This window comes from Notechis scutatus, chromosome 4 (assembly GCF_049901735.1).
Source record: "Notechis scutatus isolate UNSWTSFEM ecotype Mainland chromosome 4, rNotScu1.2, whole genome shotgun sequence".
Lineage (NCBI taxonomy): Eukaryota > Metazoa > Chordata > Lepidosauria > Squamata > Elapidae > Notechis > Notechis scutatus.
In genome coordinates this window covers 51,850,554-51,874,239 of record NC_142012.1, presented here as the reverse complement: position 1 = coordinate 51,874,239, position 23,686 = coordinate 51,850,554, and the positions used below count along the sequence as shown (strand labels likewise).

Here is a 23,686-nt window from a genome sequence, read left to right as displayed (position 1 = left end):
CCCAAGGAATGGCCCATAGATTTCCACTCCTCTCCTCTCCTCTGCTTTCTGCACATCCACGTGTCAGGCACTGGACCCAGCTGTTCTTCCTCTTCTTCATCAGCCACTTCTTCTGTCCCAAGACCTGGGGGCTGTTGATTCTCTATCTGAGGGCTGATGGATGGCCCAGGCTCTGCCTCCATCTCTCCTTGCTTCTCAGCCACCTGCCATCTGCTCCCAGGCTTGCCTCCATCCTTGCCAGCTCCATTCTCCTTGGAGATTGCCTTGATGCTGGCTCTGACTACTCCCACACTTCCTTCTCCTCTAATTCAGCTGCTGGAGGGGCCGGTGGCTGATAGGCCACAACAATCTCAATGGGCAGACTTTCAGATATAACATCTCTTCTTTCATGTTGAGGTCAATAATCATTGACCTATGACCTCGGGATGACTGGAGGTACCATAGTCATGGTCATAGTCATCATAAAAATACATTCATCATAAATCATAAGATACAACACTGAGTGATAATCATAGGTTACTAAATAAGTAATCAAATCATACTAGGAAACTACATAAAACAATATAAATCGTAAACATATCAGCAACAAAGTTATAGTCATCAGTAAAAAAGAAGATAGGTAATAGCAAAGATGAGAAGAATGATAGTAATACAGTCTTAGTAAATAGTTTGACAGTGTTTTGGGAATTAGTTGTTTAGCCGAGTGATGGCATGGGGGGAAAAAATGTCCTTGTGTCTAATTGTTTAGGAACCGTTTTTCTTAAAAGTGCCAATATTCCCCGGACAATGTGTACAATTTTTTTTTCTTAAAATGCCAACTCCATAAACTAAATAGATTATTTTTCCCCCTTTCCAGTTTGTTCATCCATTCTCCAACAGAGACATTTCGGAGAGAATTGAGATGTTCTATCAGGAACGTGCTAATATCCAGAGTGGAGTAACTAATCATGGGTTCTCACTGCAATATTTTGAAGAAAACCAACAGTGTAAGGAATCGCAATTGATTTTTATCACACCCTTGTTCGGGCTACTTTGAGGCTTTGGGAGAAATTGGACAACCCTTTGTCTGGGTTGATGTGTAGGGTCTCCTGCTTAAGCAGGGGGTTGGACTAGAAGACCTCCAAGGTCCCTGCCAACTCCGTTATTCTGTTAAGGAAATCATTCTCTTCAATTTTCCTCAGGCCCCCTTAACAACTATTACTTGGAACTGAGCAACAAATACAGGAGCTCTCTGAAGTCTGTTGCTTCGGATTGGGAGAAAGGACTGAGAGGAAAAAATCACAGCATGCTTGAAGAAATGAAAGACACAACTCCACAGTTTCCAGAAGGTAAGGCCTTTCTTTGGGATGGCAGGTAGCCAAGATCCTGGCCAGTCTGGCAACGTAGCTAAACATGTCCACCAACCCACACCATGAATTGATGGATTGTAAAACAGGGGTGGGCTTCAAATTTTTGAGCAAGGGGCTCTCTGCCCTGATGACTGGCTCGGTGGGCATGGCTGGGTGGTCATGTGGCTGGGTGGGCATGGCTAGGTAGTCATGTGATTATTGGTCATGAGATCAGGTGGGCAAGGCTACTCTAGATGGCCATGCGACTGGGTGGACATGGCCAACTCGACGTCGCTTCTTTGCCCTAATTACCTAAAAAAAGATGATATACCAAAAAGTTGTTTGTTGTTTTGTGCATTTAATACTTAAATAAAAAGACTGGGTGAAACCAGGCTTAATAGCAGTGACTGTGAGAGAGATCTTGGGAGTCTTAGTGGAGTTTCTGGTGAGTTACATGATTCTTATGATTTGGGAATTAATCCCCTTGGAGGCGAATGGCTATGTATCTGATTTTTCTCAATGGCTCTCCCTCGCAAGCACTGAGTGGATTGTTTATCTAGCTTGCCACACTGTTACCAGATGTGAAATGCTCTTGGCTGAACACCCAGAAGTTCAATTAAGCCTACTAAGAGCTTTCCCTGGCTGCTTGTCTTTCTGAGTTTATTGGGGGCTCTCTGAGCCCCACAGTGTCTTAGCTAGGGGCTCTCCTGAGCCCCTGCCAGCCCCCAGCAGCCCACTCCTTGATTGTAGACATTCCTGGGGGATAAAAACATGCTGGTGGAAGAAAGCAGAGATCCGAAACCAGTTCACTGGCTTGATAATACGTTGTACCTTACTATTTGTAGTATCCCAACCCAAGAAGGATCTAGCATTCCAAATTGGACGCAGGTTGTTCGAGGAGGCTGCTCGAAACCTGTCACGAATGGATGGCTTACTCTATATCAACTCCTCCATTTTGGCCCTGAGGGATGCCAGCCATTGTGGATATTCCAGAGCTTCTTATGTTCTTGGTGTCATCTTCGAAATTGGACTAGGTATATCTCCAGACCCACTTCAGGTAAGAGGTTGGCTACTTGCATTTCTGCTGCAGGATTTATAGACATCTGAGGGGGAGTCTGTTTATTTTATTTTATTTATTTTAGTTCTGTGATGGCGAACCTATGGCACACGTGCCATAGGTGGCACACAGAGCCATTTGTGCGGGCATGCGAGCCCCAGCCAAACTGACTTGCACTGCGCATACGTGCGCCTCCCAGCTGATTTTCAGTCCATTTGAGGCCATTTTCGCCCTCCTGGAGGCTTGAGAGAAGCCTCTGCAGCCTTGGGAGGCTGAAAAATGGGCCTTCCGGAAATACTGGAAGCCCGGGGGAGGCCGTTTTTGCCCTCACGGAGGCTTGAGGGAAACCTCTGGAGCCTGAAAACGGGCCCGTTTCGGCACTTCTGGTATTTCCAGAAGGCCCATTTTTTGGCCTCCCGAGGCTCCCAAGGCTTCCCACAACTCAGCCCCAAATTCCCCTTGGTAAGTGAGAACTTTGTTAAGGGAGTTTTGCCCCCCTTTTATGAACTCGCTTGCCACCGTTGTTAAGGGAATGACCGCAGGGGTCAAGATAGTAGCACGGTTGGGAAGTGGATCTGGCTTCCTCGTTGAGATTGATGGTCAGAAGGTCGCAAGAAGGGGTCGGGTTATACTGCATTCTAACCAGTGGGAGGGAAGGAAGGAAGGAAGGAGGAAGAAATGAAAAGAAAGGAAATGAAAGTAAAAAGGAAGGAAGGAGGGAGGGAGGGAGGGAGGAAGGAAAAATGAAAAGGAAGGAAATGAAAGTGAAAAGGAAGGAAGGAAGCAGGGAAGGAAGGAAGGAGAAAAGAATGAAAAGGACGGAAATGAAAAGGAAAAGGAAGGAACGACTAGCAATTGCACTTAGATTATTATAGAATTCTTTATTGGCCAAGTGTGATTGGACACACAAGGAATTTGTCTTGGTGTAAATACTCCCAGTACCATTAAAAAGCATTTCACCGAAGCAGCTGTTGTCGGCGCCATCCTGGCAGGAGCAATAGGGTTCTCATTTTACCCACCTCGGAAGGATGGAAAAACAATGAGTCAAGTGGTTGAGAAATGCTTGAGCAAGAGACTGGACTAAATGACCTCCAGGGTGTCTTCTAGTTCCATTCTTGACTGACCAACTGATTGATCAGCTGAGTTCCTACTTCCACGTTTCTGCATTTGCTATGGTTTATTTTGCGATCGGCAATATAATATGATGCTGCTTTTCCTGGGTCTGACCTAAAGGCTTCCCCAGTGCCGATTCGATTGCCAACTGTCTCACCCTTTGCAGGGATTGCTCTACAGCTTGGTTGCAGCTCAGGAAGGGGACCGGCTGGCTTTGATGAATCTTGGCTACAAGCACTACCGGGGGGTTAGTAATTATCCCCAGGATCTTGAGGTCTCCTATGCTTACTATAGTGACGTGGCTCTAAAGACACCCCGTGATCAACAATCCGGAGGAAGAGATCAGGTAAAAGGATTGAGGCATTTGTTAAGGGAGGGTTGACCCATTTTACAGCCTTGCTTGCCCCTGTTGTTAAGCGAATAACCTCCATTGTTAAGATAGTAACCCAGTTGTAAAGCAAATTTGGCTTCCCTGTTGAACTTTCCTTGTCAGAAGGTTGCAAAAGGGGATTGACACTGCATCCGTCATAAATATGAATTGGTGGCCAAGCATCTGAATTTTGTGCTGCAATGGTTGTAACTGTGAAAAATGGCCGTAAGTCACTGTTTTTTTTCAGTGCTGTTGTTACAGTACTTTCAGTGGTTACAAAACGAATTGTTGTAAGTCAAAGACTACCTCTATTATCTTGCCTGGCTATATGGCAGCACCAAGCTATCTGCAATTGGGTTTGAAAAGCCAAGAAGGTTTGAACTTGGTTAGTATTTGGATGGGAGGCTATTTGGCAATTCCAGGGCTGTAGGCTAGACTGAAAAAGTCAAACATATCCATAACGAGCCATTATTCAAGTCAAGGAAATTGTCTGTCTGTCTGTCTGTCCATCTCTATACCATCTCTCTCTCTCATCTCTCTATCTTTCTATCCACCTCTCTCATCTCTGTCTCTCTGTCTCTGTCTCTGTCTCTGTCTCTGTCTCTCTCTCTCTCTCTCTGTATAATATCTCTCTCATCTCTCTCTCTCTGTATAATCTCTCTCTTATCTCTCTATCTTTCTAGCTCCCTCTCTCATATCTCTCTCTCTCTCCCTTTCTGTCTCTCTATCTCTGTATAATACCTCTCTCATTTCTCTATCTATCTCCCTCTTTCATCTCTTTCTCTATACATATATCTATCACTATATCATCTCTCTGTCCTCTCTCTCTGTCTCTTTCTATATATGTCATCTCTCTGTGTCTCTGTCTCTCTATATCTCTGTATAATATCTCTCTCATCTCTCTATCTTTCTATCTCCCTCTCTCATCTCTCTTTCTCTGTCTCTCTATCTATCTCTCTATCATCTCTGTCTACTCTCTCTCTGTCTCTATCTCTATATCATCTGTGTGTGTGTGTGTGTGTGTGTGTGTGTGTCTATCTCTGTATCATGTCTCTCTCATCTTTCTATCTCCCTCTCTCATCTCTCTCTCTCTCTGTCTCTCTCTCTGTATCTATCTCTGTATCATCTCTCTCTCTCTCATTTCTTTATCTTTCTATCTCTCTTTCTCATCTCTCTCTCCCCTCCCTCTCTGTTCTCTCCCCTAAAACCCTGGAATTGCCAAACAGCCTCCCATCCAAATACTAATCAAGTATAAATATGGGAAGCCATGTGCTGAAGATCAAAAGGGGGACACCGAAAGTCCCAGGGCAACACTTCTTCTGGAACAGGCCCCCCTGTCTCATTTCGCCTGGAGCTTGCAGGACGAGTAGCTTCAACTTCCGTAGAAAGAAGGATATTTTGCCGTGATGGGTTTACGGTGTTTGCTCTCTTTTCCTTTCTTTTTCTAGGCCTTGGTTGAAGCAATCAGACTTCAGGATGATGAGTTACTAAAAGCCTTGGCCAAAGAAAATGGGGATATTTTCATGTGGTTGAAACATGAAGCAGTAAGAGGAGATTCGGCTGCACAGGTAAACAAACTCCGTTGTTCTGGTCTAGGCTTTCCCAATATCGTGAAGCCTGACTCCTCGTCCCAATAAAGCTCCTTTTATTTAGGTTAAAGGGAATTCCTCTCCAACAAAGTCCCGGCCAACAGTCTTTCATGAGATTTCACAACTTCAGATCTTTATCAGGCTGGAGAGTTGCCAGACCGATAGCTTCCAAACACCACGCTGTAGCAGCAATTACTTGGCAATAATTCAGGAACAGATCTTCACCCTAATGAATTGAACTAATTGTCTCCTGCAAACCCCACTCCCCTTTCGCTCCTCTTTATTCCCTATGGGAGGGGCCATTCACCGTCCACCTGTGGCTTTACTCCCGAGTTGACCCTTGTTCCTTAGCTGTTCCCTTCTTCTGGCAGCTCTGTGAATGCACACACCGGGAGCAGAACTCCAGCTGTTCTTCTTCCCTACTGATCTCTGACTCCGAAGGCAGCCAATACCTGTCAGACGACCCTGGCCCCATCTCTGCCTCCGATGCAGAGCCCTTGACAGAGCCTTCCCCAGACTCCAGGACTGGCCCATGTTCCTCCTCAACCTCCTCACTGTCTGCTGCCAGCTCTGTTGGCTACTGGCAGGCTACAACAGACAGGAGGGAGAACTGAAGTGGACACCTGGCCTTGTGAAAGATGTCTCAACCACAGAAGGTGGGGGGGAGGCCTGGGAAACATTTCAGACAGGACCACCCCTAGTTTTCCAGAGATTAAATGGAAAAGGAGGGGGAAATATTTTGATTTTTGTACTTCTGTGAATATAAACTTATATAATAAAGATAGAACCAAGGCGCTCCGGGTACTGCTTTTTTTTTTCTGGACTACCTTTGCAGGGCTAACAATTTCCTATTGGAACATTTTATCTTGCTTTAGCAACGCCTGGGACAGATGCTTTTCTGGGGCCAGCAAGGAGTAGAAAAAAATATAAGGAAAGCTGTGGAATGGTATGCAAAGGGTGCTTTAGAAAATGAAGACCCAGTCTCTTTATTTGACTATTCCATTGTGTTATTCAAGGTAAATGTTATTTTTTTTTAAACGAATACTTCGGGGCAGTGATGGGATTCAAAATATTTTACTACTGGTTCTTTGGGCATGGCTTGGTGGGCGTGGCCATGTGATTGGGTGGGCGTGCCTTTTTTTTTTTTGCTTTTTTGCAGCCAACCCCCCCACCTGTTTTGGGGGCCTTCTGGGCCTCAGAGGAGCCTCTGGGGGGGGGCGTTTTTGCTCCCATAAGGCTCCTCTAAGGCTCAGGAACTTACTATCGGTTCGGCGACCCACGACAAATCCTTGCTACCGGTTCACCCAATCCAGTGTGAACCAGCTGAATACCACCACTGCTTCAGGGGATGTTTTCCTACTCTTTTTAAATGTAATGTCTGTAATGTTATCACGAGGAAGGTGGGAATTAGGGAAAGGAAGGAAGGAAGGACATCTAGTTCCATCACCCATGTCAAACTTGGTCCTACTTCATTCCTCTTCCAGGTACTCCTCGCCTTACGACCACAATGGAGCCCAACATTTCTGTCATTAAGCAAGACACTCATCGAGCGAGTTTTGCCCCCCCTTTTATGAACTTTCTCACTACCGCTGTTGTGAATCGCCGCGGTTCTTAGTATGAAAAACGGTCATAAGTCACTTTTTCTTTTTAGTGATGTTTAATTTTGAGGGGTCGCTACACAAACTATTGTACTTTTTCCTTTGCAAACAGAAGATTTCAATTTTTGATAAAAGTGCTTCCCTCCCTTTCCTGTATGAAAAAAAGAGGCTTAAGATATTTGGAAATTATTATTATTATTATTTTCTCATCATTTAGGGCCAAGGGGTAAAAAGGAACCGACGTCTTGCTTTCCAGCTGATGAAAAAGGCCTCTTCAAAGGTAGAAACCAGACCCTTTTATTTAGTTTACAGTGAATTCCTTTCCAGCAAAATCCCGGCCAACAGTCTTTCAAGAGCTTTCACAACTACAGACCTTATCAGGCTTGGAGAGTTGCCAGGCCAATATCTTTCAGACGTCATGCTATAGTGGGCAATACTTGGCAAGAATGCAGGAACAGACCTTCACTCAAATGAACTAATTGTCTCTTGCAAACCCCACTCCCCTTTTGCTCCTCTTTATTCCCTATGGGAGGGGCCATTCACTGTCCACCTGAGCCTTTATTCCTGAGCCTTTATTCCTGAGTCATTCACCGTCCACCTGAGCCTTGTTCCTTAGCTGTTCCCTTCTTCTGGCAGCTCTGTGCATGCACACACCGGGAACAGGCTCCAGCTGTTCTTCTTCCCCACTGAACTCTGAGTCCGAAAGCAGCTGATAACTGTCAGATGGCCCTGGCCCCATCTCTGCCTCCGATGCAGAGCCCTCGTCTGAGCTTTCCCCAGACTCCAGGACTGGCCTAGGTTCCTCCCCAACCTCCTCACTGACCAACCCTGCTGCCAGCTTCGCTGGCCACTGGCTGGCCACAACAGATCTGTTTTCCCTGCCTAAGTGTAACACCTTGCCTTTCTCCCCCATCAAATTTCATTTCGTTGCATACTAACTTGTGTGGCGGTTTGTCCATTATGTCTTTTATTGATTTTTTTTCTCCCTTGTCCCAACAGGGATTCCCCCAGGCAGTCAATGGCCTTGGCTGGTATTATCACACCTTTAAAAGAGATTATGCCAAAGCAGCCAAATATTGGCTAAAAGCCGAAGCCATGGGTAGTCCAGAGGCCACCTTCAACCTTGGGGTTTTGCATTTAGATGGACTGTATCCAGGAACGACGGGTAGAAATCGGGTAAGTGTGAATTTTTCACTGTCCCGTAAACCAATGATCCCCTCAACCATTTGGACACCAAGGACTTGTTCCTTGGAGGAAGAGATTTATTCATCTTCCAACAAGTGAAGTCAACGGGGAAGCCAGATCCACTTAACAACTGTGTGTCTATGTAGGGTGTTTTCCCGAAAATAAGATCCTGCCTTTTAATTTTTTTTGCCACCAAAAATGGCACCAGGTCTTATTTCGGGGGATGTCATCCACTGACTAACCTCACTTGTGTGCGTTGCCCCTGGCCTCCTTTTCGCTGTCAGAGGCCTTCAGGAATTTCTTCTGCAGCCGGCAAGGCTTTCCTGAAGGCTTCTGCAGCCGATAAGAGAGCTCTGGACTGATCCAGAGCTTTGCTATCAACTACAGAGGCCTTCAGGAAAGCCTTGCCAGCTTTGCCAGCTGCAGAAGAAATGGGCCATCCAGGCAGGTGTCGGGGTGTGCGAGGCCTGGCTACAGCTGTCCAAAGGTAAGTAGTAGGGCAGCTCCACCCTCCCATCCTCACCCTAGCTGAAATTGTACCGTGCACTCTGGAGTGGCCAGGAGCTTAATTAGAGCTTATTTTGTGGGGGAGGGCTTATATTGGGTGCATGAGTAAAAAAAAATCAAGCTCGGACTTACTTTCAGGGTAGGTCGTATTTTCAGGGAATCGGGGTACTGCAGTCCTAAAATGGGACAAAATTGACTTAACTAATGTCGAAATTTGAAGACTACCAGCACTTAAATTATAAATCTGTTTCAGGGCAGCTAGTAACCTGTGTTAAACTATTTTGATTTTTTTTAAAAAAAAATGTAGATGGAAGTTACACATACCTGTGCAACATCTATTTTCTCTCCCCCTTTGGCAGACTGCTGCGGCTGGGTATTTCTATAAAGCCGCAGAAAAAGGTAATATGGAAGGGACTCTGCACTGCTCCCAGTTTTACATTACAGGAAATCTACCAAGCTTCCCCAGGGATCCGGAAAAGGCAGTACTGTAATTTGGGGGAGGGGCTTAATTTCATTTCATGCCTATAAAACATGCTGGGACTTCCTATTGGGGAGGCCATATTGTTGGAGAAACGCAGGTAGTAACCTGTGTTAAACTATTTTGATTTTTTTTAAAAAAGAATGTAGATGGAAGTTACACATTCCTGTGCAACATCTATTTTCTCTCCCCCCTTTGGCAGACTGCTGCGGCTGGGTATTTCTATAAAGCCGCAGAAAAAGGTAATATGGGATAGGAATTCTCACATACCATGGCTTTACTTACCGGTCCTCCTCCTACTTCTCCTTTCTGGCACATCCTCCTCTTTCCTATGGTATGTTGGAATGATCTTGTTAGTCATCATCCTCACACAACCACACATGTCATCCATTTCATTTCTTCTTCTTCTTCTTCTTCTTCTTCTTCTTCTTCTTCTTCTTCTTCTTCTTCTTCTTCTTCTTCTTCTTCTTCTTCTTCTTCTTCTTCTTCTTCTTCTTCTTCTTCTTCTCCTCCTCCTCCTCCTCCTCCTCCTCCTCCTCCTCCTCCTCCTCCTCCTCCTCCCCCTCCTCCTCCCCCCCCTCTTTCTGGCACTGGTGATGTTACCCCTCCTCTTTCCTATGGTATGTTGGAATGATCTTGTTAGTCATCATCCTCACACAACCACACATGTCATCAATTTCATTTCTTCTTCTTCTTCTTCTTCTTCTTCTTCTTCTTCTTCTTCTTCTTCTTCTTCTTCTTCTTCTTCTTCTTCTTCTTCTTCTTCTTCTTCTTCTCCTTCCTCTCTCCTCCTCCTCCTCCTCTTCCTTGCTCTTGCTCTTCCTCTTCCTCTTCTTCCTCCTTCCTCTTCCTCCTCCTCCTCTCCTTCTCCTTCTCCTTCTTCCTCCTCTTTCCCCCCTCTTTCTGGCACTGATGATGTTACCCCCTCCTCTTTCCAATGGTATGGTGGAAGGATCATCATCCTCACACAACCACATGCATCATCAAATTCATTTCCCACCAAGAATGGCTGACTTAGTGTCTTTTCCATGTTGGCAACAGCAATTTGTCTCTTACAAACATATGGGAAAAATGAATAAGTTGATGCAGGTAGGTAGGTAGGCAGATAGGTAGATAGATAGATCTGAAGGAGAAGGATAGATAAACTAGGTAGCTAGATGAGAGAGAGAGACATGAGAGAGAGATGGTAGATGGTAGATGATAACTAGCTAGCTAGCTATATTAGACAGGTAGGTAGGTAGGTAGGTAGATAGATGATAGACAGAGATAGATAGATAGATAGATAGATAGATAGATAGATAGATAGATAGATAGATAGATAGATAGTTGATACAGAGATAGATAGAAAGATAGATAGTGATAGATGATAACTAGCTAGTTAGCTATATGATAGAGCGATAGAGATAGATAGAGACAGAGATAGATAGATGGATGGATAGACATAGATAGATAGATGATAGCTAGCTATATTATACAGAGATAGATAGATAGATATAGATGGTAGATGATAGATGTTAGAGTATAGTAGAAGATCGAGAGCAATCCATCCATCCATTATCTCACCAGGTGGAGGCACTGCTTGCTCCTAAGAGATGAGTTTCCCATGTCCTACTCACTGGGACATCCAAGACTAAAGGAGGATGGACTCCATCCAGCCACAATGGTGCTTCCCTTTGCCCCCTTTTACTGTTACTCCTTTCATTTGCAGCTGGGCAAAATACGTGGCAGAAAAGAATGGCTATTTAGGCCACGTCATCCAAAAGGCACTCAAAGCATACCTGGAATTGTCTTGGTAAGTTTATTGTGGGCTTTTACACCTGGAAAATGTGTTTTGCTTTGTTTTATTATTTTCTGACGTTTCTTTGTTTTAGTTTGATTGGTTGTCTTTTGTTCTTGTTTTGCTCTTCTCTTTGGTTTTAGGAATGAAGCTCTACTGTATTATATCCTTTCTGCAGAGACAGGAATAGAGGTATCACAGACAAATCTAGCACATCTCTGCGAAGAGGAACCGGTGAATATTTTTCCCATTGCTGCTGCTCCTTCTTCCTCCTCTTCTTCTTCCCCCCTTCTCCTCCTCCCCCTCCTCCCCTTCGTTCTTCTTCTCTTTCTCCTCCTCCTTTTCTTCTCCTTCCTCCTCCTCCTCATTCTCCTCTTCCTTCTTTTTCTCCTTTTCTTCCTCCTCCTCCTCTTCCTCCTCCTCCTCCTCTTCCTCCTCCTCCCCTCCTCCCTCGTTCTTCTTCTCTTTCTCCTCCTCCTTTTTCTCCTCCTCCTCCTCCTCCTCATTCTCCTCTTCCTTCTTTTTCTCCTTTTCTTCTTCCTCCTCCTCTTCCTCCTCCTTCTCTTCTTCCTCCTCCTCCTCTTCTTCTTCCTCCCTTCCTCCTCCTCCTCTTCCTTCTTCTTCTTCTCTTCTCCTCCTCCTTTTCTTCTTCTTCCTCCTCCTCCTCTTCCTCCTCCTCATTCTCCTCTTCCTTCTTTTTCTCCTCCTTCTTTCTCCTCCTTCCTTCTCCTCCTTTCTTCTCCTCCTCCTCCTCTTCCTCCTCCTCATTCTCCTCCTTTTTTCTGTTCCTTCTCCTTTCTCTTCCTCCTCTTTCTCTTTCTCTTCTCTTCCTCCTCCTCCTCCTCTTTCTTCTCCTCTTCTTCTTCCTCTTCCTCCTCCTTCTTCTTCTTTTTCCTCCTCTTCCTCCTAAGTCATATTTTCCCCTCATTATACTTCCCAGAACTTGACAAAAAGATACTTCGCCACCGACTGCGTTTGGAAGTACTATAATTTCTCCATTTCTCAAAGCAACGCTCCCTCGTTTGGTATGTATACCAGCTGATTAGAAAATGATGCCCTGTGAGTATTGTGGAGTCATGGAATATAATCTGGGGGTTGATAGTGGTGGTTTGTGCATCACCCAGCATTAAATAAGAAGCAGTAACTGATTGAAAGCATTGGGTGCATCCATTTTTCAATCCTAATCTGTTTTGTTAAATATAACAAACAAACAAAACAACAAGTTTTAACACAGGTCTTTCTTTCCATAGCTTACTTGAAAGTAGGGGATTTTTACTACTATGGTTATCAGAACCAGAGCAGGAACCTGGATATGTCAGCCCGTATGTATGCACAAGCGGCATTGATGAAAGATGCACAGGTGGGTAACAGATGGATGGTCAGTATACCAAACATGAAATCTTCAAAAATGGCATGAGGTTCTGTTCAAGCTCCCACTCCATGGAGCAGAGAGACAGCCTCTTAGAAGCACAGCAAACCCAGATCCAGTCACCCAGGCCTGGTTCCAAGTTATGACTCTGTAACTGTCTGGTTTGGCACAGCCACCAAACAGGAGAGAGACAGTTTTCAACCGATAGTTAATGCAGAAAACACAATTGCAACCAGCCTGCCTTCCACTGAGAATAGAATAGAATAGAATAGAATAGAATAGAATAGAATAGAATAGAATAGAATAGAATAGAATAGAATAGAATAGAATAGAATGTAGAATAGAATAGAATAGAATAGAATAGAACAGAATAGAATAGAATAGAATAGAATAGAACTAGAACTCTTTATTGAGGGCCTGTATACTGCATGGGGGACCTGGTGGCTCGGTGGCTAAGGACACTGAGCCTATTGATCAGAAATGTCAGCGGTTCGGCGGTTCAAATCCCTAGCACCACGTAACGGAGTGAGCTCCTGTTCCTTATACCAGCTTCTGCCAACCCAGTGGTTCGAAAGCATGTAAAAAATGCAAGTAGAAAAATAGGGACCCCTTTGGTGGGAAGGGAACAGCGTTTCGTGCACTTTTGAAGGCATTGAGTCATGCCGGCCACTTGACCATGGAGACGTCTTCGGACAGTGCTGGCTCTTTGGCTTTGTAACGGAGGTGAGCACCGTCCCCTAGATCTGGAAATGACGAGCACGGATGTGCGAGGGGAACCTTTACCTTTACTTATACTGCATGGGTCAGAAAGAGGGCTGAGAAAATATCTACAGGCCCCTACCATCTTGGACATAAACTGTTTCAGTTTCTCCCCTCAGGATGCCGCTATAGGGCATTGCGTGCCAAAGCACTAGTCCCAAGGGCAGCTTCCCCCCCACCCCACCCCGTGCCATCCCTCTGCTAAACAACTAATTCCCACAGCACTGTCTTATGCCCTGGGATGTCAAATCATGTAGTAGAGCTGTCTTACTTTTATCCTTCTCATCTTTCCTATTACCTACTCCTTTAGCATCTTATGTCTATTCCTTTGTTTTTTGTATCTTATGATTTATCTTGATTGCTTTTATTTGGTATCCTATGACTATCACTGAGGGTTGCCTCTTAGGACTTAACGATGATTGTATTTTATCATTATGATCGTGATTTACCATTTGTCACTTGTATGTACACTGAGAGCTTATGCACCAGAGACAAATTCCTTGTGTGTCCAATCACACTTGGCCAATTCAGAATTCTATTCTGTTCTGTTCTAATTTTTTATTCCAGTATTCTATCCTATTCCATTCCATTTCATTCCATTCCATTCCATTCTATTCTAATTTCTATTTTATTCTAATTCTATTCTATTCTAATGTCTATTCTATTCTATATTCTAATTTCTATTCTATATTCTATTCTTTCTATTCTAATTTCTATTCTATTCTAATTCTATTTTATTCTAATTTCTATTCTCTTCTGTATTCTATTCTTCCTATTCTAATTCTATTCTACTGTAATTTCTATTTTATTCTAATTCTTTTCTATATTCTATTCTAATTTCTATTCTAATTCTATTCTATTCTATTCTAATTTCTATTTTCTTCTATATTCTCTTCTTTCTATCCTATCCTATCCTATCCTATCCTATCCTATCCTATCCTATCCTATCCTATTCTTCCCAGCAAGACTGTCCAATTAACCATTATTTTCTCACTTCCAGGGATTCTTTAATTTGGCTCTGCTTCTGGAAGAAGGTTATTCTCTCCCAAGTTATATTTTTGATCATTTAGAAATTGACAGCACTGTCCACTCCAGAAATATGTCCCTCCGTCAAGAGCTCTATGAAAGGTAAGCCTGTTCTCTCTCTCTCTCTCTCTCTCTCCCTCCCTCCCTCCCTCTCTCTCTCTCTCTCTCTCTCTCTCTCTCTCTCTCTCTCTCTCTCTCTTTCTATTTTTTAACAGATACTGAAGTCAGAGTTGAATGTTTAGAATGGTGTCTGTAGAAGATTAGCACAAATGAGTTGTGGGAATGAAGCCTTCAACTTCTTCTGCACAAACTTCTTTCAACTTCTTTCAACTTCTTCTGCACAAATGCTTGAAAGAAAGAGGCCTTTTATTTTTTATTTGTAAACATGGCAGAGATTGCAACAAATTACCGAAGCAGCTTTGACCAAAGTCCGAGTGATTATTCTGGTCCCTCGGGAAAAAAAAATAGAGACAAGGTGAATTCTGGTTCCAAAATGTGGACAATTGTCACTTCTAGCTGAGAGCCATGGCAAGCAAGATATCTGTTTGGCAACAGGGCAGCCTTTCAAAGGAGATCAGGTTCAAATGCAGAAATATATATATATATATATATATATAATAGGCATAATAGGCCCTTCCAATCGCCTCCCACCTGTAATTAACTCTGTTATTTTTGCTTCAGTCATGTTGGTTTCACATGCAAGGGCTAAATTGATTAATGATATATAAAGGCATAGATCTCTGTAATGGTAGTTTAATACTCTGACAATGTCAGCAAAAGCTGACAAAAGCTTAGTAAGTATAATAAATATAATTTTAGTTCCAGAGATCGCAAGATGTCTTACGTGTGTGTGCGTGCGCGCGCGTGTGCGTATAATCATCCCATCTTTGGTTGAACAATGTGTCATCTGGGTACAAATATCTTTGTTAAAGAATAATCAAAATCACAACATCCTTTATTATACACTGCTCAAAAAAATAAAGGGAACACTTAAACAACACAATGTAACTCCAAGTCAATCACACTTCTGTGAAATCGAACTGTCCACTTAGGTAGCAATACTGATGGACAATCAATTTCACATACTGTTGTGCAAATGGAATAGACAACAGGTGGAAAGCGTAGTTAGTTAGCAAGACATCCCCAATAAAGGAGTGGTTCTGCAGGTGGTGACCACAGACCACTTCTCAGTTCCTATGCTTTCTGGCTGATGGTTTGGTCACTTTTGAATGCTGGTGGTGCTTTCACTCTAGTGGTAGCATGAGACGGAGTCTACAACCCACACAAGTGGCTCAGGTAGTGCAGCAGCTCATCCAGGATGGCACATCAATGCAAGTTGTGGCAAGAAGGTTTGCTGTGTCTGTCAGCATAGTGTCCAGAGCATGGAGGCGCTACCAGGAGACAGGCCAGGACATCAGGAGATGTGGAGGAGGCTGTAGGAGGGCAACAACCCAGCATCAGCACCGCTACCTCTGCCTTTGTGTAAGGAGGGACAGGAGGAGCACTGCCAGAGCCCTGCAAAATGACCTCCAGCGGGCCACAAATGTGCATGTGGCTGCTCAAACGGTCAGAAACAGACTCCATGAGGGTGGTATGAGGGCCCGACACCCACAGGTTGTGCTTACAGCCCAACCCCATGCAGGACGTTTGGCATTTGCCAGAGAACACCAAGATTGGCAAATTCGCCACTGGCACCCTGTGCTCTTCACAGATGAAAGCAGGTTCACACTGAGCACATGCGACAGACGTGACAGGGTCTGGAGACGCCGTGGAGAACGTTCTGCTGCCTGCAACATCCTCCAGCATGACTGGTTTGGCAGTGGGTCAGTAATGGTGTGGGGTGGCATTTCTTTAGGGGGCCGCACAGCCCTCCATGTGCTCACTAGAGGCAACCTGACTGCCATTAGGTACCGAGATGAGATCCTCAGACCCCTTGTGAGATCATATGCTGGTGCGGTTGGCTCTGGGCTCCTCCTAATGCAAGACAATGCTAGACCTCATGTGGCTGGAGTGTGTCAGCAGTTCCTGCAAGATGAAGGCATTGATGCTATGGACTGGCCCACCCTTTCCCCAGACCTGAATCCAATTGAGCAAATCTGGGACACTCCATCCACCAACGCCACGTTGCACCACAGATGGTCCAGGAGTTGGGGGATGCTTTAGTCCAGGTGTGGGAGGTAATCCCTCAGGAGACCATCCGCCACCTCATCAGGAGCATGCCCAGGTGTTGTAGGGAGGTCATACAGGCACATGGAGGCCACACACACTACTGAGCCTCATTTTGACTTGTTTTAAGGACATTACATCAAAGTTGGATCAGCCTGTAGTGTTGTTTTCCACTTTAATTTTGAGTGTAACTCCAAATCCAGACCTCCATGGGTTGCTAAATTTGATTTCCATTGATAATTTTTGTGTGATTTTGTTGTCAGCACATTCAACTATGTAATGAACAAAATATTTAATAAGAATATTTCATTCATTCAGATCTAGGATGTCTTATTTTTGTGTTCCCTTTATTTTTTGAGCAGTGTATATTAATTGTGCAATATTTAACATAGTAAAGTTCCCCCTGTTAATTATATAATGTTAACATAGTGATAATTCAACATACTAGTCATAATATTTATTTATCTGTTTTAATGGATCTTCTTTATTTTGTTTCCCTGTTTCTAACTTCCATTTTATTATTTAATCATTGGTAAACTAGATCCCATGCCATATAGTATTTAGTTTGCTCTTTCTCCTTAATTGCCAGTGTTAATCTATTTATAGCTTCTATACCAGGGCAGTAGCTCTTTTGAATTCTACTGTATAGTGCAGTGTTAGTGTGGTGTTAGGGGTTTTCGGTTCAATGTGTGGAGTGTGAAGGATGTGTGTTTGTGTTTATTTTCATGGTCAGGATGTGCACTGAAGATGGTGTTGGATTTCGTTGTACAAGGTGCAATGACAATAAAGTAAAGTAAACTAAACATTTCCACACATTCTAATATTTTCCTAATCATATTCTCATCTGTAGGTATCTCTTCATTCTTCCAATTTTGTGCAAATACAATTCTGGCAGCAGTTAATATATGAATCACTAAATATGCATTTTCCTTACTATATTTTTCGGGTTGGATCCCCAACAGAAATATTTCTGGTTTTAAATCAATATGCTGTTTTATCATTTTTTCCAACCACATATGTATTTTTTGTCCATTTTTTTCTTTTTCTTTTGAGCAAGTCCACCACATGTGATAATATGACCCAGGTATCTGGTGGCACTTCCAGGGTTTAGCCAATTTGTCTTTAAACATCCTTGCCAGCCGCGCTGGTGCAAAATGCCATCTATAGAACATCTTATACAAATTTTCTTTATATGTGGTTGACATTGTTAATTAAGACAGAAATATTTTTTGTTAGGCATAATATCAGATAAATATGATAAAGGGAATACATGTATTTAATAGCAGCAAGAATTGTATATGAACAGCACTGGAAAAATGAAGAAACACCTGTAGAAGAAGATGTAATTAAAAAAAAAACTAGATTGTGCAGAAATGGATAGATTGGCATTAAAGATAAAAGAAAAAGAATAGTTTCAAACATGAGACTTGTTTTATCCATGGTTGGAAAATAGAGGTAGAAATTAGGAACTGAAAAAGTATAATTATGTAAGCAAATTGATCCAGACAATACGCTGTTCACAAAGCATTTATGGATGTAAAAACAAAATAAAAAGAATAAAACGTTTTTTAAAAAGGCATTTAAAGTACAACTAGGGGCAAGGCATGTCTCTCTGGGATAAGGAGAGATCTTTTAGATAACTTTTAGTTACTCTGTACAGCTGGTTCTTGTAACTAGGTTGCAAGAATCAATGTTTTGCTGTCAGCTTATGAGTTGAGTGGCTGGGAGTCAATTTCAACAAATCAGAATAGAATTGGAAGGGACCTTGGAGGTCTTCTAGTCGAACCCCCTCCTCAAGCAAGAGACCCTATACCCTTTCAGACAAATGACTGTCCAGTTTCTTCTTAAAAACCTCCAGTGATGGAGCACCCACAACTTCTGAAGGCAACTTCTGTTCCACTGGTTGATTGTGGAAGTTTCTCCTTAATTCCAAGTTGCTTCTCTCCTTGATTAGTTTCTATCCATTGTTTCTTGTCCTGCCCTCTGGTGCTTTGGAGAATAGCCTGACTCCCTCTTCTTTGTGGCAACCCCGTAAATATGCTCACAGTCCTTAATGCAGCCTTTTTTAAGGACTCAAAAATCAAACCTCATTTCTTAACCATTTGGAATTTTATTGATTGCTTTGGAAATATTAAGACTCTTCAAGAGAGCAGGTATTACTGCAATCACTGGGTGAGTGATTTTCTTGGGAAAAAGAATTTTAAATACAATTTTTCAAATTGGGGAAAAACATGACCTTTTAAATTAAACAGCAAAAGTGTGCTTAGCATACAGATTTTTCGACCACTGACGACGAACTAAAGGGACTGAGGGGAGCTAGAATTATAATTTTAAATTAATTAGAAGAATGCCTCCTTTGGGAAAATGTGCCTGGTTTGTTTAAGTGAAAAAGAAATAGGATGGGACTTTAAGGATTGGAGACTAGAGGGAGCTAGAGGATAATAGAGAGTATAACTGAACAAAGAATGGAGCAAAATATTTAAGGGTTTTCTACGGATAGTTTTGAAAACCAGTCTTCCAAGCTGTATGACATGATGGATAGATGGAGTGTTAAGGAAACTGCAGAAGAGGAATAAGCTACTTGGGATAAGTTTGGAAATTACTTTGAAAATGAATATAAATATGACAAGCCACGAGAAGGATATGGAAAAAGATCTATTGGACCTACAAACGAACAAGACTGCTGTTTCACTGCCTAAAGGAGACTGCTACTAAATCAGAAAAAAAAAGGAGAGAGAAAGAGATGGATAACTTTTTTTTTTTTATTGGATGTACAAATGAAATCTTAGCGTTCTTCCGGATGAAAAAACAACAACTGATGTCAAGAAACTAAACTCTGGGACTTTATTTGAAGGAGTTAAAAATCAAGATAGTTAAAAGTAGAGGAAAGAGGAAATGCAGGGTTCACTTATTCAATCAAGGTTAAGATAGTTAAATCTGGTAACCCTTACTGGACTTCTGCTGGTGAAGAACAGATTTTGGATTTTGTTTTTAGTTAAGAGATGAGATACAGAGATACGGAGATACCGAAATTGTATTTGTTGGAATAAAGAGGGAAGATACTTGGTTTTTTTTTCTCTTCTCTTCTCTTCTCTTCTCTTCTCTTCTCTTCTCTTCTCTTCTCTTCTCTTCTCTTCTCCTCTTCTCTTCTCTTCTCTTCTCTTCTCTTCTCTTCTTTCCGCCTCTCTCCTCCCCACCCCTTCATTCCCTATTTGATATCCTATGACTATCACTGAATGTCAGAGGTGGTATTCAGCTGGTTCAGACCGGTTCTGATGTACCGGTAGCGGAAATTTCGAGTAGTTCAGAGAACCAGTAAATACCACCTTTGTCTGGCCCCTCCCACCCACCCCTGCCATTTCCTGTCCTATATTCCCTTGTTTTTTTAGTTTAGCTGATTTGTGTGGCAGAGCGAATTGCCGCGCCGCAGCTGAGCTAAAAAACAGCTCACCTCACCGAGGGCAGTCTTTGATTGCTGCACACGTGAAGCACGCTCTCATACAACCAGTAGCGTGTGCAATTTGGAATCCTACCACTGCTGAGTCAACGTTGCATCTTTTGACTTACGATGATTTTATTTTATTGTCATGATTGTGACTTATCCCCTGTTGCTTGCATGTACACGGAGAGCTTCTGCACCAAAGACAATGTCCTTGTGTGTCCAATCACACTTGGCCAATCAAGAATTCTGTCAGACCTAAATCTTACAAATGATTGAACTTTTTAAAAAAATATGTTACGTAATGTTCTTCCACAGATGCTGGAATTACAGCAACCAAGAATCTGTCAGCCCATGCACATTAGCCTTGCTTTATCTACGGCTGAGGATTTTGACCAGCAACATTTTCCATTCTGATCTGGTGCGTACTTGTCCGTTGCCCTTTTGAGTAAATGCTTGAGGTTTTGTGGCTCTAATGCCAACTTCTGCTTTGTTGCAGATCTACTATTTGGGAGGCTTATCTCCTTATTTGTTGGTTGCTTTCGTCATTTGGCGTTTCTGGTCTCTTTCAGGTAATTATTTACAATAGAAACAGCAATAGTTACTTAAACTTATAGACTTCTTCACGGTGCTTTATAGCCTTCTCTAAGCAGTCAGCCTCTTGCCCCCAACAATCTGAGTACAAAATAAAACACTGAAGCAATTACAAATAGTTCTTGACTTGCAACGGCTCATTTAGTGGCCGTTTGAAGTTACAATATCGCTGGGAAAAAAAGTGACTTTTGGCCATTTTTCACATTTATGACCATTGCAGCATCTTCATGGTTCGATGATTGAATTTGGATGCTTGACAATTGACTTGCATTTATGACATTCCAGGGGTCACGTGATTCCCCCCTTGTGACCTTCTGACAAGCAAATCCGTGGAGAAGCCAGATTCATTTAACGTCCAGCGTTATCAACATAACCACGGCAATGATTTACTGCAGCAAGAAAAGTCATAAAATGGGGGCCAAACTCACTTAACTAATTTTTCACTTAACCATGTAAATTTTGAGCTTAATTGTGGTCACAAGTCAAGAACGACCTGTATAGATTTCAAAGAGGCTGTATTTCCTGTCGGTATGTAACTATGAAACTATAAATTCCTGTATTTCCTGTAAATATGAAAGTGAAATACATTTCCTTGTTGGTTAGAGAATGGCCTACACCATGAATAAGGAAGTCCACCTTCAAATTAGCTTTCTGTTTTTTGGGAGGGGTGGGGGACACCTATTTTCTGTCTTGTAGTGTGAGCTGCCTCTCCTTTTTTTTAAAAAAAAAAAATCTAGCCGATAACCCAGCGTTGCCTGGGTATTTATTTATCCTAATCCTAATTAGACAGGAAAAGCCCTGATTTCGGTCACCTGGGACAAACGTAATTTGTAATGTTGGATTTTCCCCTTTACCAGAGAGAGCCCCCTTGTGGAGTACTATGAAGCCGTTACTATGGCAACTCCACAGTGCTGTACAGTAGAAGCCATTTTAAGGCAGTGTGGTAGAAGCCATTTGAAGGCACAATAGACTGTATCTTAAGAACACACACCTTGAGGGGTGATTAGGGTTGTCTTATCCACACAGTATTTGTTTCCAGAGAGTAAGTAACTTGTGTACCAAGTTTGGTTAAAATTGTTTGAGGCATTCCAGAGTTATGCTGGAACACACACACGCACGCACGCACACACACACACACACACAGAATAGAATATAGAAGAAGATTATCCCATCCCACAAATTATGTCTCTCTTGAAAGAGAGGTTGAAAGATATCTATCTATATCTATCTATCTATCTATCTATCTATCTATCTATCTATCTATCTATCTATCTATCTATCTATCTATCTATCTAATGTTTTCTTAAGTTTTCATGGGCACTTACATGTATGGTATTCAGCTTTGTTCGGGTATTTTCCCATGTCATTATAGTTGTGCTTTTAAAGTTGTAGCAATGTTTCGGCAGAATCTCCATCTGCCATCATCAGGTTTCTATATTGTGTTCGTCTGTGAGTCAGACTTTCACAGCTGTTTCAGTTTTAAATTTGGGGCTAGCCTACACTGTGCCAGAATGGTTTTTTTCTTCATCCTGATTGGTTGGGAGTCTTGGTCTGTGTTTATTGGTCTTGGAATTTGCTGTGTTCTGCTTGATTGGTGTTTCTAATATCTTCTGTCTGTTTTGTAGCTTTTTTTTGTCTTGATTGGCTGGCAACATTGTGTTTTCTGTATTGGAGGCTTTTAGTGCGGCTTGGCTCCGAGTAAATGGACAGATATCATTTACTAGGAAGCTAGGTTTCATCTGGGTGGCCTGGTTGGGGTGTGTTTGAGCTGGAGGTATCAGGGGGAGTCTGTTTGTGCCCAGGTGTTTGGCTGGCTTGTGGTGTGGAGATTTTTTTTGTTTGAGAGTGCAGGCTTCCAGATAATTGACAGTCTGGTGGAATCATCTCTTCTATTCAGGCTTTCAGGTCTTTTTTCAATCTCTATGGCTTCTCTGATAATTCTGTAGCTGGGTTTTTTTTATAGTGACTAGGGTTTTGGTGCCATTGAAGTCAATGCTATGACCTGTGGCTTTCATGTGTTGGGCTAGTGAGGAAGTGTGTTCCAGCTTTTTTACTGCATTTTTGTGTTCATCTAGGCGGGTACTTAAGAGGGATTGGGCGTTGAGGTAGCGGTTGGTGTGTGTTTTCTTCTGGTATATGGTGTGTCCTAGTGTGCCATCTGTTTTTTTTGTAGATTAGATTTTGTAAATCTACAAAATTTTGTAAATCTACAAAAACGGCTGTGAAAGTCTGACTCACAGACGAACACAATACAGAATCCTGATGATGGCAGATGGAGATTCTGCCAAAACGTTGCTACAACTTTAAAAGCACAACTATAATGACGTGGGAAAATACCCAAACAAAGTTGAATACCATACATGTAAGTACCCGCGAAAACTTAAGAAAATATGTATGTATGTATGTATGTATGTATGTATGTATGTATGTATGTATTTCTAGAGAAAGAACCACAGTCCTGGCTGGGATGTTCCGGTCCTGATTATTAAGAGAAAAGTTCTCTGTTCATTGAAGACCCAAGCATATCACCAACTGGTTTAAACCTGTTTTTTAAAGGACTTGCAGAGACAAGCATTCCATTAGGTTAATAGATCATTAACAAGGCCAGATAATGGATAGCGAGACGAGATAATTTCCTTTACAGGCATTTCTTTTCCTCTTTGTCCTTTCACCTTTGGAGAGCACCTGGATAACCACGGGGTTGAGCTGATAACTTGACAGCGTAAGGTTAAAGTTATCTCTTGTGAAGGAGGCATGATATAATTCACTCTACGTTGCATATATGCAATTTAACAGAGAATCAATTTGTTAAATTTGATTTAACAATTGTTAAATTTGATTCAACAATTGTTAAACCTGACTTAACAATTGTTCAATCAAATTTAACCATTTGATTCGGTGGTTGATCAAACTGTGAGGCTGGAGCTTGTAGAAGAAAGGCAGGAAAGAAAATTCACAAACAAAAGAAATCAGTCAATCCATCAATCAAACAAACTTGATTTGTAAGGCTTCATCAGACAAAATGACTAGATATGATTAAAGACGAGCTGTGAAATGGATGTGAATAAGAGCTTACTTCCTTTAAAGCTGTTCTCACATTTCACAGCATGTTTGGTTAGGATTTTAGAATAACTTTATTGTCACTTTAAAAGTACACTAATTGGCATTCATTAAGCTGTTCTCACATTTCATACAACTCTCAAAAGGTCACTACCTTCAATATACACTACATAAACATGAATGCGTGTGCATGTGTACACACATATACATATGTAAAAGAAGAAACAGACATCTTGCGATCTCCGGAATTAAAATTATATTTATTATATTT

At 42.3% G+C, this 23,686-nt stretch overlaps 1 protein-coding gene across 2 annotated transcripts in view; it reads left to right on the top strand.

The window, feature by feature from the left end:
- The window catches only part of SEL1L3 (SEL1L family member 3), a 51,983-nt gene that overhangs the window by 14,563 nt on the left and 13,734 nt on the right, over positions 1 to 23,686 (top strand). For both annotated transcript variants that reach the window (XM_087963434.1, XM_087963433.1), the window contains exons 8-23: positions 857 to 986; positions 1,182 to 1,328; positions 2,174 to 2,385; positions 3,665 to 3,844; positions 5,317 to 5,436; positions 6,333 to 6,473; positions 7,273 to 7,335; positions 8,055 to 8,231; positions 9,107 to 9,234; positions 10,934 to 11,017; positions 11,146 to 11,236; positions 11,943 to 12,027; positions 12,253 to 12,362; positions 14,131 to 14,258; positions 20,080 to 20,182; positions 20,261 to 20,333. In XM_087963434.1, the coding sequence (XP_087819560.1) occupies positions 857 to 986; positions 1,182 to 1,328; positions 2,174 to 2,385; positions 3,665 to 3,844; positions 5,317 to 5,436; positions 6,333 to 6,473; positions 7,273 to 7,335; positions 8,055 to 8,231; positions 9,107 to 9,234; positions 10,934 to 11,017; positions 11,146 to 11,236; positions 11,943 to 12,027; positions 12,253 to 12,362; positions 14,131 to 14,258; positions 20,080 to 20,182; positions 20,261 to 20,333 (1,972 nt within the window). The remainder of the gene's footprint in view (positions 1 to 856; positions 987 to 1,181; positions 1,329 to 2,173; positions 2,386 to 3,664; positions 3,845 to 5,316; positions 5,437 to 6,332; positions 6,474 to 7,272; positions 7,336 to 8,054; positions 8,232 to 9,106; positions 9,235 to 10,933; positions 11,018 to 11,145; positions 11,237 to 11,942; positions 12,028 to 12,252; positions 12,363 to 14,130; positions 14,259 to 20,079; positions 20,183 to 20,260; positions 20,334 to 23,686) is intronic.